The sequence below is a fragment of the Xenopus laevis genome, chromosome 2L (assembly GCF_017654675.1).
Source record: "Xenopus laevis strain J_2021 chromosome 2L, Xenopus_laevis_v10.1, whole genome shotgun sequence".
Lineage (NCBI taxonomy): Eukaryota > Metazoa > Chordata > Amphibia > Anura > Pipidae > Xenopus > Xenopus laevis.
Window position 1 is genome coordinate 14683756 of NC_054373.1, and position 17827 is coordinate 14701582.

Below are 17827 nucleotides of genomic sequence, written 5' to 3' on the forward strand. Positions count from 1 at the left end.
AAACTGCATAACTGGCAAAAAAGGAGTACATTCAAAATTAAGATTATTTCAAAAGATTCCAAATAAAAATAGAATCCCTATATAAAGGATTTTTCTTAAAGTCAAAATAAATATCCTTCCACCTACAATGTATAGCACTTAATATAAGTAAGAGCCGCCAAATTAATAACTCTAAAATCAGGTAGGTTCAACCCACCCTGAGAAGACAGTAATCTCAATTTAGCAAGGGCAATTTTATGTTTTTTCCTATTCTAGATGAATGTGCTTAATGTCTTCTTCATAATTTTATAATATATATATATATATATATATATATATATATATATATATATATATATATAAAAAATAATGTTTGAGTAATAAAGGAAGAGAAATTAAAGAGTAAATAAGCTTTGGAAAAAAAAATTAACATTTAAAAAAAACTGCTCTCCCTTTTAGATTAAGTGGGGAATGAATCCACTTAACACATTCTGAAACGATACTTTCAATTCAGAAAGATCTGAAGATAAAAGTAAACAGAAATATTTCATTTGATTTTTAGATCAAAATAGTAGCTTATTAGGAATTACCCCATGAACATTTAAAATATTGGTTTTCTCAATATTTACTTTAATTTAAACTATTCAAATTCTTCCAAGATGTCAAAGACTTTTATAAGTGAACTTTGTGGATTCTCTAAGATGATCAATAGAACATCAGCAAACACAAAGACCTTTAAATGTGTACTATTTATTCTAATACCCTGGAGATTTAATCAAAGGTTCTATACTTATATTAAATAATAAGGGAGAGAGTGGACAACCCTGACTGCTACCCTCATGAATTGAAAATACCTTAGAAAGTTCACAAGCTGCCAAAATTTGTGGCATTGGCCTAGAATATATACATATTGCAAAATATTTTTTAAAATGACCTACTAAACCAAAAATATCAAGACAGTTTGTTAACCCCAAAAATGAAAGTGTTTTAAGGTAACCAATGCCAAATCATTTTCAACAGTTTTCCAACCATAGAAATTTTGGACAATCAAAAAATGACTCATGAAACCAATATTTTTTGTAAAAAATGCCATAACCCAAACAAATCCTCTTGAACTGCTGAACTTTTAATTCTTCTGAATGGATACAACTACTGAATTAAATAAAGATGTGAGTAAGTCACTTATAAGAACATCACAATTTAAAAAGGAAGACCAAGACTTTGAAGTTGCTTCTAAAGCCAACTCATTCACCCCCAAATTGCCCAAGAGAATAACTGTTAAAATGTATTCTAATTAAACCAGGTTTTTCAATAAATTCCAGTATTTTTTTCTGAAAGGGGGCTTGAAGAAACATTTTTATTTATATCTGGACTAGTAAACAAAATTCCACATTTTAATGGAAAAAAATATAACTAGGTCTTTTTCTATTAAATTTAATTTCTGTTGAAGTGAATGCCAAAAGGGAAGAATACCAGTGTCAGGGTCAATAATTTCTCGTACTTGCCTAAATTGCCCAGATTGAAAATAAAGCAGTAGAGAATCTTTATCCAAAGAAGAAAACTTCTCAAACTGCATAACTGGCAAAAAAGGAGTACATTCAAAATTAAGATTATTTCAAAAGATTCCAAATAAAAATAGAATCCCTATATAAAGGATTTTTCTTAAAGTCAAAATAAATATCCTTCCACCTACAATGTATAGCACTTAATATAAGTAAGAGCCGCCAAATTAATAACTCTAAAATCAGGTAGGTTCAACCCACCCTGAGAAGACAGTAATCTCAATTTAGCAAGGGCAATTTTATGTTTTTTCCTATTCTAGATGAATGTGCTTAATGTCTTCTTCATAATTTTATAATATATATATATATATATATATATATATATATAAAAAATAATGTTTGAGTAATAAAGGAAGAGAAATTAAAGAGTAAATAAGCTTTGGAAAAAAAAATTAACATTTAAAAAAAACTGCTCTCCCTTTTAGATTAAGTGGGGAATGAATCCACTTAACACATTCTGAAACGATACTTTCAATTCAGAAAGATCTGAAGATAAAAGTAAACAGAAATATTTCATTTGATTTTTAGATCAAAATAGTAGCTTATTAGGAATTACCCCATGAACATTTAAAATATTGGTTTTCTCAATATTTACTTTAATTTAAACTATTCAAATTCTTCCAAGATGTCAAAGACTTTTATAAGTGAACTTTGTGGATTCTCTAAGATGATCAATAGAACATCAGCAAACACAAAGACCTTTAAATGTGTACTATTTATTCTAATACCCTGGAGATTTAATCAAAGGTTCTATACTTATATTAAATAATAAGGGAGAGAGTGGACAACCCTGACTGCTACCCTCATGAATTGAAAATACCTTAGAAAGTTCACAAGCTGCCAAAATTTGTGGCATTGGCCTAGAATATATACATATTGCAAAATATTTTTTAAAATGACCTACTAAACCAAAAATATCAAGACAGTTTGTTAACCCCAAAAATGAAAGTGTTTTAAGGTAACCAATGCCAAATCATTTTCAACAGTTTTCCAAACCATAGAAATTTTGGACAATCAAAAAATGACTCATGAAACCAATATTTTTTGTAAAAAATGCCATAACCCAAACAAATCCTCTTGAACTGCTGAACTTTTAATTCTTCTGAATGGATACAACTACTGAATTAAATAAAGATGTGAGTAAGTCACTTATAAGAACATCACAATTTAAAAAGGAAGACCAAGACTTTGAAGTTGCTTCTAAAGCCAACTCATTCACCCCCAAATTGCCCAAGAGAATAACTGTTAAAATGTATTCTAATTAAACCAGGTTTTTCAATAAATTCCAGTATTTTTTTCTGAAAGGGGGCTTGAAGAAACATTTTTATTTATATCTGGACTAGTAAACAAAATTCCACATTTTAATGGAAAAAAATATAACTAGGTCTTTTTCTATTAAATTTAATTTCTGTTGAAGTGAATGCCAAAAGGGAAGAATACCAGTGTCAGGGTCAATAATTTCTCGTACTTGCCTAAATTGCCCAGATTGAAAATAAAGCAGTAGAGAATCTTTATCCAAAGAAGAAAACTTCTCAAACTGCATAACTGGCAAAAAAGGAGTACATTCAAAATTAAGATTATTTCAAAAGATTCCAAATAAAAATAGAATCCCTATATAAAGGATTTTTCTTAAAGTCAAAATAAATATCCTTCCACCTACAATGTATAGCACTTAATATAAGTAAGAGCCGCCAAATTAATAACTCTAAAATCAGGTAGGTTCAACCCACCCTGAGAAGACAGTAATCTCAATTTAGCAAGGGCAATTTTATGTTTTTTCCTATTCTAGATGAATGTGCTTAATGTCTTCTTCATAATTTTATAATATATATATATATATATATATATATATATATAAAAATAATGTTTGAGTAATAAAGGAAGAGAAATTAAAGAGTAAATAAGCTTTGGAAAAAAAAATTAACATTTAAAAAAAACTGCTCTCCCTTTTAGATTAAGTGGGGAATGAATCCACTTAACACATTCTGAAACGATACTTTCAATTCAGAAAGATCTGAAGATAAAAGTAAACACAAATATTTCATTTGATTTTTAGATCAAAATAGTAGCTTATTAGGAATTACCCCATGAACATTTAAAATATTGGTTTTCTCAATATTTACTTTAATTTAAACTATTCAAATTCTTCCAAGATGTCAAAGACTTTTATAAGTGAACTTTGTGGATTCTCTAAGATGATCAATAGAACATCAGCAAACACAAAGACCTTTAAATGTGTACTATTTATTCTAATACCCTGGAGATTTAATCAAAGGTTCTATACTTATATTAAATAATAAGGGAGAGAGTGGACAACCCTGACTGCTACCCTCATGAATTGAAAATACCTTAGAAAGTTCACAAGCTGCCAAAATTTGTGGCATTGGCCTAGAATATATACATATTGCAAAATATTTTTTAAAATGACCTACTAAACCAAAAATATCAAGACAGTTTGTTAACCCCAAAAATGAAAGTGTTTTAAAGTAATAAAAATATCATGTACTGTTGCCCTGCACTGGTAAAACTGATGTGTTTGTCAGAAACACTACTATAGTTCATATAAACAAGCTGCTGTGTAGCAATGGCGGAAATCGAAAAAAGGCTATATGGCACAGGTTAACTAATGGATAACTGATAACACCATTATGTTCTACAGAGCTTATCTGTTATTTGCTGTGTAACCTGAGCCTTTTCTCCTTTGAATGGCTGCCCCCATTGCTACACATCAGCTTATTTATATAAACAATAGTAGTGTTTCTAAAGCAAACACACCAGTTTTACCAGTGCAGGGCAACACTGAATTATATTTTTATTACTTTAAAAGACTTTTATTTTTGATGTCACTGTTCCTTTATGTAAGTTATCCCAATTACTGTTACTGAATGCTTTTTCTGCATCTAAACTAATTAAAGAAAGGGGGTCTTAAGGGTGGTGCATTTGGGGGGCAGGCAGGTGCAGAGGTAGTGTGCTGGAGATGGGAGGGACATGCGTGGGAGAGTTTACCATGGGTGTAGGAGGAGTGGGCCCTTATAGTTGGGAACTGGTGGGTCCCGGACCATCCAACCCAACCTAATTTTTATAACTGACGCTGATATGTGTCTAGAAGTCTCTGTGCTTTCCAAGTGTCAATGCAGTGGCCGTGCACCAAACAATATTTTCAGTGCTGGAAGTGGTAAAAGAAGATTTTGGGGGGGAAGAGAATTAATTTTCCAAATAATACATGGGGTACTGGAGGAGGTTCATGAAAAAATTTCTTCTAGTATCTTGAAAGGCTAGGACACCATGTTTCCTTAATAAACCCAACCAACTTATGAAAAGCATGGGCAACTATATGTGCATTTAGGTTATTTAGAAGAATTCCTTTCTTGTTTTCATATTGGTTTGTGCCTATGCCATCTGTGCAAATGTCTATAATTAGTATATATTCAGCTTTTTTAAATAAAAAAAAAAAGAAGTTTGTTTTTTGAATGCATACTTGATCATTCCTGAAGCAGAAAGAATAATACACAGCATATGCGGTATGGAATGTAGTGGGAGCTAAAGACGTGGATATGTTTGCTGAAAGACATAGCAAAACATTCTCAGGTTTATTGCTTCTGCATTATGCTCACGGCGTAGTATTTATATAGTATTAATATGGGTTGAAGGAAAGGTAAAAGTCATTTTCAGCTCACTTGGAATAGGTCTAAGGAAGGCCAAACAACGATAGGTTCTTTGGTCCTCAATTCTGTTTTTAATTTTTATTTATTGACTGTCATATACTACAGGCATATACTAACAGTTCAACGTTTGTTCCAAGTCTAGAAAGCCATAGCAACCTATAAGATGTTTATATCTTAAATCACAGTATTAGCATTCTAAAAAACAAGAATAACTTTTTGTGTGCTGCCGCTGGGCTCCTTCATCCCGGAGCCCCGACACCTTTTGAAATACAGGTAAGGGGTCTGTTATTCAGAAAGCTCCAAATTACAGAAAAGCCATCCCCCACAGACTCCATTTTATCCAAATAATTTACATTATTAAAATGTTTTTGCTTTTTCTCTGATTAAGTGCCTATTGGCACAAAATGCGTAAGGCTATATAATTCTCTATTTTTGTGGCCTAAAAAAAGTTCTCAGTTCTTTTACAAGCCTGTTTGTGGGATCTATGAGTGCCTGCCGTTTTTCTCTTTTGGTTGGATACCTCCACCATTAGCTGTAGGTCTGGTGCATGAGCACCCAGACCCCACATATTACTGGTGAGATAAAAATAAAAAAACGTCTTTGGTTTTTGCTAGGGATGCACCGAATCCAGGATTTGGTTTGGGATTCGGCCAGGATTCAGCCTTTTTCAGCAGGATTCAGATTCGGCCGAATCCTTCTGCCCAGCCGAACTGAATCCGAATCCTAATTTGCATATGCAAATTAGGGGCGGGGAGGGAAATCGCATGACTTTTTGTCAGAAAACAAGGAAGTAAAAAATGTTTTCATATGCAAATTAGGGTTCGTATTCGGTTTGGTGTTTGGTATTCGGTCGAATCTTTCACAAAGGATTCGGGGGGTTCGGCCGAATCCAAAATAGTGGATTCGGTGCATCCCTAGTTTTTGCATTGGGATTCTCTTTTTAAGTTTGTTAATAATAAAACAGTAGCTTGTACATGATCCCAGCTAAGATATAATTAATCCTTAAAGGAAAACTATCCCCCCCAAACAATGTAGGTCTCTATAAAAAGATATTACATAAAACAGCTCATATGTAAAACCCAGCTTCATGTAAATAAACCATTTTCATAATAATATACTTTTCTCATAGTATGTGCCATTGGGTGATCATAAATAGAAAATTGCCATTTTAAAAAATAAGGGCCGCCCCCTGGGATCCTACGATTCACGGTGCACACAAACAAACCAACAAACTATACGTTAGGTCACATGAGCCAATTAACAGACAGAGTTGTGTCTTTTGCTTCCTCACTTCTTCCTGTTACAGTTAGAGTTGTAGTATTTCTGGTCAGGTGATCTCTGAGGCAACACACAGACCATCACGAAATGGTGGTTCAAGGCAAGAGATGTAAAAGGGCAAGATTTACTTAAATATATATTCCAGTTTGGTAAGATTCTTTTATATGCCACTTAATATGATGTAAACTATCTGTTGCTTAAGTGTTCATTTTGGGGGTATAGTTTTCCTTTAAATGAAGCAAAGCCATCCTATTGGGTTTATTCAATGTTTAAATGATTGATTTGACTTATAAGTTATGAAGATCCAAATTATGGAAAGATGTTATCTGGAAAACCCCCAAGTCCTAAGAATTTTGGATAACAGGTCTTGTACCTGTACTCAGATTAGCTCTGTAATGTAATGATTGAATTCTGTAACTGTAAAGCATGGCGTCAGGTCTGGACTGAGATTCAAAAGAGGTTCCGGCATTTCAAGTTCACAGAGACCCAATAAATAGTGATTGTTTATAATTGGATCTTACAGACAGGGTTGGACTGGGCCGTCGGGACACCGGGAAAAAACCTGGTGGGCCCGGCTCTTTTGGGCTCCGCCGGCCCAGACCCGCTCCCTGCATTTCCTCCTTACCTTCTGGACCCTGATCGCGCCGGCAAAATGTATGCGCACGTGCGGTGCGCGGGGAAAGTTGTTTACCTGCAGATTGGACTTTGCGGCTGGCGCTGCCCACGCTGCTTACAGCAGCCCCTCTGACATTTGCCAGAACCCTAAAGATTGCCAGTCTGGACCTGTATGCCATTAATTCCCAAATCTATATATTTTCCATCAACCTTTTTACATAATCACCATGGTTTTTTTTGTCAAATGAAATAAAATAAATAACGATTATAGGACAACATTCAGTATAGGCTATTTTGATGTGCCAATGTTATATGATATCCAGACAAGCTGATGTCAGGTTTCTTGTACTGCTGCCAGGATTGGCACAATTTCTGCTGGTTCCCAAATAAAAGTCGAGTTTAGCCCAAATGCTAACTCAATTAGTACAATAATACCGGTTTTGTTCTCTGACAAGGTGGCGTTCATTTTAAAGACAGTTATGAAATCATTTAAGCCTTGTTAGATAATTATGTTACATAACCTGCCTGATAACTGGGGAAGTACAATTTTAAAAAAATTGTCTATCTGGGGTCTCCTCTATATGCAAAATAAGTAATTTAGAAATGATTTGTTAGCTAAACCCCAGATGCAAATACAGGTATGGGGCCAGTTATCCAGGGACCTGAGGTTTTCCGGATCACAGATCTTTCATTTGGATTTTCATACCTTAAGTCTACTAGAAAATCATGTAAACTTTAGATAACCCCAATAGGCTGGTTTTTTCCAATAAGGATTAATTATATCTTAGTTGGGATCAAGTACAAGTTACTGTTTTATTATTACAGGGAAAAAGAAAAAATGAAAACCAATTGCAAATTGTCTCAGAATATCACTCTCTCTCTCTAAATAAAAAAAATAAAAAAAACAAACAACCCCCTTTATGGCAGTTATAAGCCCATATCTGCATCAAGCTGCTCAGGTCTGAATTAGAGAGATAAATTCTAGAGCCAGTGCCGGATGCGCTGGGCGGGAGCCCCTAGGCCGTGTGCTCCGCGCGGTCCTAGCGCCCGCCCGCACTACCACACGCTGGCGCAAAAGCGCCGGAGCACTGGGGAGCACAGGCTCCCCACAGAGCGGCTGGGCGGCATGCCACCCCCAAAAATGTGCCGCCCTAGGCCCAGGCCTATGTGGCCTCACCACAAATCCGGGCCTGTCTAGAGCCACAGATTTGGTATAAATTATTGGGCCAGTGGGCCTCACAGTAAAAACTGTTTCGGGGGTTCCCTCAGTTCCCATAAGCTGATGTTATACAAAAAAAACATCAGGACCCACATGGGACCTCTATACTCCAGGCCTTGTTATGTCAGTTGTTATAACCCTAATCCCAAATATGCAACTAGGCAGGTAGAACACAGAGGATATTTCCCCCAGCCGGGTGCTCTAAATAAAATATGATGTGTGATGTAACACAGGCTGGAACTACCTGATAATATTGAAAATACTAGGTAAGTACTTTTTAATTGTATGTACATTACCTCCAAGTGACCCCTTTGTTACTGGGCTCTTCTATGCCCTAAGGGTGGTGGCACACGCTGCTACTTGGGGAAATCAGATGCCCATCGACAAATCGTCTCTTCTTCAGGCGACTAATCTCCCCAAAATGCATGGCATTCGGATCGCTTCGTTTTTCTGAAATTGCATCATGAGGAAAACATCGGCCGACTTAGGAAAGTGCCATCCCATGACAATTCACATTCAAGCCGGCGTGAAGGCATTCCGGGGAGATTAGTCGCCCAAAGAAGAGGCGATTAAGAGGCAAATAATCTCCGCAAGTAGCAGCATGTGCCACCACCATAAAGACAGGTCTGACTAGGGATGCAGTTCTTTCTAAATTGGTTTATTTAAAAAAAAAAAAAGGCTTGCAATAAATAAAAAGGTCCTTTTTTTTGATTTTACAGTGATTTGTTTTGATCCTTCGCCACTCGCAGGGGTTAACGGAAGCGCTGCCCCCATGAAAAATCCATGAAACGCTGCCAGGGCTTTGTCACTTGCGCTTAGCTTTGTTGGTGCCCTAAATGTTTGGATATTTGGCTACGATCCGAGGTGAGGGGATCTGGGAATTACTCATACCTCCTGCCCAGTGTGTGATCCGCATGAATTAAATGTCCTCCATAAAATTACCCCGATCCCTTCCCTTAACCCTTTATTATCAGGGTATTACTGCCAGCGCTTCCATCATGTCAGGAAATCCACTGCTACAACTGCAGGAAGTAACAATCTATATATATATATATATATATATATATATATATATATATATATATATACACAGTATAACTGAACTGCACATAGGCACGTAGGTGACAGAACTTACTAGGTTTGCACTTGTAAGACACCAGTAGATATTTGGTTGTACCCGGACACGGGTCCGGCCCAAAAACACGACTGTTCACAGGGAGTTGGCAGGATCTGAGGTTCTGGCATTCATCCAGTACTTTCTGAAACAATAAGGATTGGAAAGCACCATGAACACATTCCGGCCAAGGAACGCAGCATGCACCGAGATCCCAGCATAGTGCAGACAATACATTACATCACTGCCCATTAATTGCTCGGCTCCTGCAATCAGCTAATCTTATCTCATGTTTTCTATTGCATTATATCCAAGGAAGGAAAATATAGTCACATATGATTTTCCTGTTTTTTATCTTATCTTGAAAGCAAACAAGTCCTACTACTGTATATATGTGGCCACGGTGGTATTTAAATACCAAATCAGGGAGGAATTTCCTTTTAATAGACTGTAGGTGGAATAAAACTTCATAACCTTCAAGTTTGGTCATTCATTAATAACAGTTTTTTTATACTGAATGTTCAATTCCAGGTTTTTTTTTCAGTACAGGTATGGGATCCGTTATCCGGAAGCTCCGAATGATGTGATGGCTGTCTCCCATAGATTCCATTTCATCCAAATCATTCAAATGTTTAAAAATTATTTCCTTTTTTTCTGTAATAATAAAACAGTAGCTTGTACAGGTATGGAACCTGTTATCCAGAATGCTTGGGACCTGGGGTTTTCCGGATAACGGATCTTTCCGTAATTTCGGTCTTCATGCCTTAAATCTACTAGAAATTCGTTTAAACATTAAATAAACCCAATAGGCTGGTTTGGCTTCCACTAAGGATTAATTATATCTTAGTTGAGATCAAGTACAAGCTACTGTTTTAATATTACAGAGAAAAAGGAAAAAAAATAAATAAAATGGAGTCTATGGGAGCCATTCTGTAATTCGGAGCTTTCTGGATATCGGGTTTCCGGATAAGGTATCCTATACCTGTACTTGATACCAACTAAGATATACTGAGATATAAGCGAAACCAGCCTATTGGGTTTATTTAATGTTTACATGATTTTCTAGTAGACTTAAAGTATGAAGATCCAAATTACGGAAAGATTCATTATCTGGAAAACCCCAGGTCCCGAGCATTCTGGATAACAGGTCCCATGCCTGTATAGGAAAAGGGGTTCTTCACCTTTGAGGTAACTTGCTTTTTATTCAGCGGCTCTTCAGTTTACAATTTCAGCAATCTGGTTGCTAGGGTCCAGATTACCCTAACAACCATGCACTGATTTGCATAAGAGACTGGAATATGAATATGAGAGGCCTGAATAGAAAGATGAGTAATAAAGTGTCAATGACAATAAATTTGTAGCCATTGTTTTTCAGATGGGGTCAGTGTCCCCCATTTGAAAGACCAATTGAAAAGTTGCTTAAAGTTTGTCACTCTATAACATACTTCATTACCCACCCTTTAAGATATATAGATCCTAATTACAGAAAGATCCATTATCTGGAAAACCCTAGGTTCCAAGCATTCTGGATAACAGGCCCTATACTTGTATCATTTAAAAAAAAAGCTTCCTAGCATACCTTCTTATTATGCCACAGCCTACAGTTAAAAAGGAAATTGTGCTGCAACACATGTAGATTGCGGAATGGTATAAATATGCCACAGTCTCTACTGGAAATTTTAAATAGTGTTCCCTTATGGACAAAGAACACGCTGATAAAATCAGACAAATCTTGGAGCACTTAAAGGGGGGGGTTCACCTTTAAGTTAACATTTAGTATGTTATAAAATGTCTAATTCTAAGCAACTTTTCAATTGGTCTTAATTTTTCCTTTTTTTTTCCAGCATTCAAATTGGAGTTGCTGCAAGGCATTATTGCTGCTTTTTATTACTCACCTTTCTATTCAGTCCCTGTTCCCTACCCTTATTCAAATCAGCGCATGGTTGCTAGGGTAACTTAGACCCTAGCAACTAGATGGCTGTAATTGCAAATTGGAGAGAGGCTGAATAAAAAGCTAAATAACTTAAAAACCACAAGTAATAAAAAAAGAAAACCAATTGCAAATTGCCTTAAAATACAAAAAAGTACTAAAATACTAAGTGTTTAAACTTTCTGTACCTGAAATAGTCACTTTGTTTTCCTCCCGAAATATTGGTTGAAAAGGTGATGTCTACCAAAGCTAAGGCTCTTGATATAATGCAAGTCTTAGGGGGTTATTTACTAAACTCCGAATGCAAAAATCCAGAAAAATTTGTGATTTTTTTTATATAAAATCTGACTTTTAAAAAATCATGAATTTTTCCAAAATGAATTAAACCCCGAGGATGGAAAAGGCTGAATTAGAAAATCCAGCATCTCAGACCTGTCGAGGCTGCATATACAGTAAGTCAATAGGAGAAGTCCCAATGATTTTTGATGTGCGCTGGGTTTCGTGCAATACCCCGAAGTTTTCGGGCAAAAAAGCATAAGAAATTTGAGTTTTCAGGTAAAAAATCTGAAAAAAAAAATTTTTTCCTGCAAAGTAAATTTTCGGGAAAAATGTATAATAAATAAGCGTAAAAAACCCAAGTGGATTTGATCGGAGTTTGTAGCAGATAATGTTGAGATAAAATTGGACTTTGATAAATAACCCCCTAAATCCCAAGGCCTCGTGACAATCTGCTATAACGTCCCAAAAGAATCTTTCTGGTCACAGAACACCCGGTACATTCTGCTTTGCTGAATCTGGGCCCATAAGGGAGAGATGTAGATTCATGTGACAATGGCTGATCGTTAAAAGTTCTACAATGCTCTCACAATTCAACTGATGTGTAAATATTGACCAAAATATTCTTTAATGTACCCATAAATATAATTTAAAATAAAATAAATAAAAGACAAGCCACGATACCTGGAGCGCAGTTTGTACCCAGCAGCCCGTCTTGGCTTGGTGCATGGTCACGGCAGGTAATGCCGAGCAGTTCCGGTGATTAATATTTAAAGGATTTCCATAGAAGGCAGACTGAATGCTGACGGTGGAATGGCGAGGACACTGCAGGCTCAGGTGGTCACCATCACAAGCCGACACTGTGCGATTCTCTAAGAGTTTGGTCAGATACCCTGCAATGAAGATCATATATAATATATGTAGATAGAGATATAATGAGAATGACATCAAAGAAGAATGACGAATAATGAATAATAATGAAAGAAGAATGATGGTGAATATCAAACGTAAATCCTTGGAAGCCATGTTGGCAGCAAAGTACACAATTAATAGCAGAAAGAACGCTGGTAAGAACCCATTTGCAGAAACCCTGACCCGCACCCGACCCTAACCCGCCCTGCTACAACCCGCGCCCACCTGCACCCGCTTCCGGGGTCCTTTTATAGACCCGCGCAGACACGCCCGCCGATGACGTCACAATGACGTCACAAAAGGGGTGGGGCGAGCAGACGCGAGACTATAAAACGGGAACCTGTAAGTCGGATGCCGGCATTTGAAGGTGGCGGGGAGAGCAGGAGAAGAGCTCAACCCGCGAGTCCCGCGGGTATCGGGTCGGCCCGCACATCACTAATTTGTATCTCTGGGGTCCAGTACAAGATGATACTTTAGTGTCACTGTATTAAATATTGTCCATTATTTATATAGTGCTGAATTGTAATGCCACAAAATTTATTTCTCTCCCTTGACCTTTAACACAATGTTTTTGACCGTTAAAACACATTTTGGCAAAGTGGGGTACGAACGCCTTATTTTTTGTAATAATTATTGTAAAAGGCAACCCATGCGCTGGCAATCTTTCTACTTTTTGTGTACAGTCCCGATTTTGACAGCTCAACCTGCAGTCCTGGATTGTTACTGAAATGTCCCAACTTTCTCTTTGATCTCCCGCACTGAACAGCCAGAAAAAGATACAAAGTTTCTGGACCTTAATTAAAATTAAAGGCTTTTTGACAGAGATCCCAGAATAGTCAGTTGCTGCATTTGGATACTTTTGTAACAATTTAAGATAAGCAAAGAAACAATTGTAACTATTTAAGATAAGCAGGTCTCTTGGGAGAACTGAAACTCACAGCTTAAAGGAGAACCAAACCCTTTATATTAAAATCCCCTACCCCCTTGCCTACATAGACCCCCTCCCCGCTCACCTCCAGCCTAGGTGTTATCCTCGGTAAATGCCCCTAACTCTTTACTTACCCCTCGTTGCAGATTCAGCACAACGGAGTTCACGGGCGACATCTTGGTAATATTCGCGAAGTAAGCGACGTATTGGCGCATGCGCAGTTTTAAAAACTGCACATGCGCCAAAAGTCACGGAAATTGCTGAAGCGCTGGAAGAAGACCCGAAGCTTACTGAAGAGAAGTAGATGGCGCCCGTGAACTCCGATGTGCTGAATCTGCAACGAGGGGTAAGTAAAGAGTTAGGGGCATTTAGGGTAACACCTAGGCTGGGGGAGGGGGAGCAGGGAGGGGGGTCTATGTAGGGTAGAGGGGTAGAGGATTTTATTATAAAGGGTTTGGTTCTTCTTTAAAGGGCAGTTCACTTTCATTCGCAAAACTGTTATAACACATAAAACAGTGCATTAAAACTCCCAGAAATGTGTTCAAACTTTCATAGCCTTTCAAATTTTGTAAAATGGACATGGTAATTAGGGGGTGTGGCCATAAAATGGGCGTAGGCAAAACATTTCCTTGGTAAAGCTGAACTTGATAAATTTAATTTTAATTCAAAATGACTTGATCAACATGCTCTCCATATTACCATCATCAGTGTCGGACTGGCCCACCGGGATACCAGGAAAACATTTGGCCTATTTCATGGTCATTCCCCATTTCTTTATGGGGAAAATGCTTAATAATGGGAGAATATTTTACGCATATATAAAAAACTAGGAGAATAAAGAGGTTGAGTGAGTAGAGTAGAAATGATAGTTTGAAAAGGTCCACTATCTAAGGTTTTATGGTGGGCTCACGTTCTTTGGTTTCTTGGTGGGCCCAAGGTCTAAGGCTTTCTGGTGGGCCGCTGGTACCCCAGTCCGACACTGACCATCATTTTGGTATCTGGAGAAGTCCAGGAGTTGCTGAAGAAAAAAGCTTGCTGTTTGACACCTCTTTCTGCTGCTCAAAGTGACGGTTCAAATCTAATTGCTATGGGTAAAGTCACCAGTGATGTTTGTCTCCAATGTTAATAAATAGTCCCTATAATCTGTTCTGCTCGCCTATGACCTTAGCCTTCTAACCATTTCTGCACCACCACTGTGATCCCTCACCTTGGCCTGACAAACTCAACCTGCTGTTGGCATGAACACAAACCTATGAGCTAATACTTACATCATATGTTTGTTTTATTCCTATCTAGATCATACACTAATGGAATGTAAGCTTTTGTGCTCTGATAGCAGGAAACCCCCAGACACACAAATGCAGATAAAATTACATTTCCCCAGGACAAGCTTTTTGCAAAGTGTAATTCAACTTTCATTTCCTTAACACAAGCAAGAAATGTTCCTTTTTTTACATGGAGACGCTTACCGGTTTAAAACACAACTCAAAACTTGACAAAACACATAAAGCATTTGGTTTTCTTGTTCAGCCATGTCCAGATATTGGCATTTACGGAGATCTATTACACCAAAATACATCTATATGTACTAGACTGGATTTACAGCAGCTCTGTAACAGTGAAGGATAATCTCAGAGGGACACTCACTTGGGATTTCAGCAGAAGTCATTAACAAATATATATTTCGACTGTAGGAGGAAATCCACTGAAACATTGGGAGAACCATACAAACACTATTATTATTAGTAACAAGGCAGCACCTTATGGAGATAGATTGTAAGCTTCACTGATGGGAATGATGATCAAAGGTCCCTATCACATTCACACACACATTAGTGTCATGTTTATCATCTGCCTGTATGTTTTTGGAATGTGGGAGGAAACCAGAGTACCAGGAGGAAACCTATGCAGGCACATAAAGTGCAGAAACCAAACATTATTAAACACAGAGACACCCCAATATAGATTGCTTGAATTATTCCCAGTGCTGCAATGCAACAAAACTAACCACTTCATAGTAAGACTTATAAACTTCTGAAAACATTATAATTTCAGAATTTCAGCATAATGGGAGAGCAATAATCTCTCAATTGAAAGGAAGAAGGACTATTTCGCTGATTTTATTTTGTTTTTTGTTTCTAAATTGGGTTGATAATTAGGCTGATGCAATAATGGCCACCAACCAGCATCTCCCTCTCCAATACCCCAGCAGGGCTGATGTATTCCAGGTTACACAAGGATGTTGTATGATAAAGTCATTTTCGTTACATGTAGACCTGTCAACTCCATGGTATTTGTTGTGAGTTTCCTTCATTTAAGGGCTAGTCCACAAGGGGAGATAGCGACGCGTTTGCGGTCGCGGCGACAAAGCGCCGCGACCGGCGCAGGCGACAGTTTTGTATGGGCGCCTATGTAAAAACGCCTGTGCTACCCACACGAGGCGATGCGCTTTTCAACAGTCGCCTGAAAAAGCCTGGCGAGGCATTTTCAGGCGACTGTTGAAAAGCGCATCGCCTCGTGTGGTTAGCACAGGCGTTTTTACATAGGCGCCCATACAAAACTGTCGCCTGCGCCGGTCGCGGTGACTGTCGCGGCGCTTTGTCGCCGCGACCGCAAACGCGTCGCTATCTCCCCGTGTGGACTAGCCCTAAGAGCCTCTCCCCTGGTCTCCACCACCAATAATTTCCCCTGAAACCTAGTCTATGCGATCCATTGAAATGCATAGAATATTGCAGGGATCCCCAAACCAGTAGCTCGTGAGTAACATGTTGCTCTCCAACCCCTTGGATGTTGCTCTTAGGGTCCTCAAAGCAGGTGTTTATTTTTGAATTCCAAGCTTGAAAGCAAGTTTTTATTGCATAAAAACTATGTATAGTGCCAAGTAGAGCCGCTTGTAGGCTGCCAGTCCACATAGGGGCTACCAAATAGCGAATCATAGCCCTTATTTGGCACCCCAAGGGACGTTTTCATGCTCCCCAACTCTTTTTACATTTGAATGTGGCTCACAGGTAAAAAAAAGGTTGGGGACCCCTGGAATATTGGAACAGGGAGCAAAGCAGAGGGGTGTGTAGGGTTGCCACACTTTCTGATTGGGAAAAGGGGCAGGGGGCGGGTGGATGTCGGGGGTGGACCAGTGATGTAAGGGGCTGGGCAGATGACTACAGGGGCGGGACTGATGATGTGGCAATCAGCAATTGGTTGATCAGCATGTCATTAACATCAATGGACTGTCCGGGTTTCCCAATTTGGAAATCCTGACAGGCACTTTTCACCCTTACAACCTTTACAAAAACCGGGCTGTCCTGGTAAAATCCGGACAGGTGGCAACCCTAAGGATGGGGCAGAACGGGCAAGGGCAAAATGAAGGTGGGCCAGGGTGTCCAAGATGCTCTCGATTTCTTTGGATCCAGGTTGGCATCTCCATACGTGATGTTCTATATGTTGGGCTAAGGATCAGCAATGTATTTAGGACTGGTGCTGCCAAAGGAACTGGACATCATCCCGGTCCCTACTTCCAGTGACCGGTACATACGAAGGACAAATGAGCTGTCTGTATATGCATCATATGATGACATCCCTAAACTGTATCATATTGGTTCTTACTGGGAAATTGCCTGTGAGCTCTAAAACAGCAAAATATTTCCAGGACGAATTCTTTATTCTGGAGTCCCTTAAAGTCATGCAATTCAGCTGAATATTCTCTAACCATCTCTACAAATAAGGCAGGTCTGGTGCACGCTCCCCTAGCGTTTGATGTTGCGGCACGGCTCAACGATCTGAACAAGACACTAACTGCCCGAGAATTAATTTAAAAAGCTAAAACAAGCGGAGATGGAATGTGTTTTAGATAAGTGGCAGCTTCAAAGCGAGTTGCCCATGTGTTTCCCTTCGTCACTGGGAGTTCCAGAAAAGAATGTGGCGTATCAGAGAGGGGTATAACAACATACCCGGCCTAGTGGATAAATGCAATTTATTCTTGTGTCCCCTGAAGGAAGTCATTGAAACAAAGCACAACGGGACAGGAATAGGCTGATAACATCTCCCTTGTCACATATTACTCATACAGTCACCTTCCATGTCAGCTTCCTCTCTATCCTTCCCCTCCTCCTGTATCTCTGCCAGTAAATGAAAGTCTCACAGGAGCAGTACATAATAAATCTACTTTCTCTTACACGAAAGGATATGAGCCATTAATCCTACATGCTATTTCCACATGCTGATAGAATGTTTAATGTATGATATAACTGTGTACTGCTGGGAACACTAAATACATAATATTATGTGCATTTAATGAAAAGTAATAAAACCTCAAGTGCAGCATGCAAAGTGCAACTTCTGATGGAATGGTA

At 38.2% G+C, this 17827-nt stretch overlaps 1 protein-coding gene across 2 annotated transcripts in view; it reads right to left on the reverse strand.

Moving 5' to 3' along the window:
- The window catches only part of LOC108707421 (protein eva-1 homolog C), a 64121-nt gene that overhangs the window by 20793 nt on the left and 25501 nt on the right, over window positions 1–17827 (reverse strand). For both annotated transcript variants that reach the window (XM_041581577.1, XM_041581576.1), the window contains exons 2-3: window positions 12323–12531; window positions 9454–9577 (exon numbers count right to left, since the gene is read on the reverse strand). In XM_041581577.1, the coding sequence (XP_041437511.1) occupies window positions 9454–9577; window positions 12323–12531 (333 nt within the window). The remainder of the gene's footprint in view (window positions 1–9453; window positions 9578–12322; window positions 12532–17827) is intronic.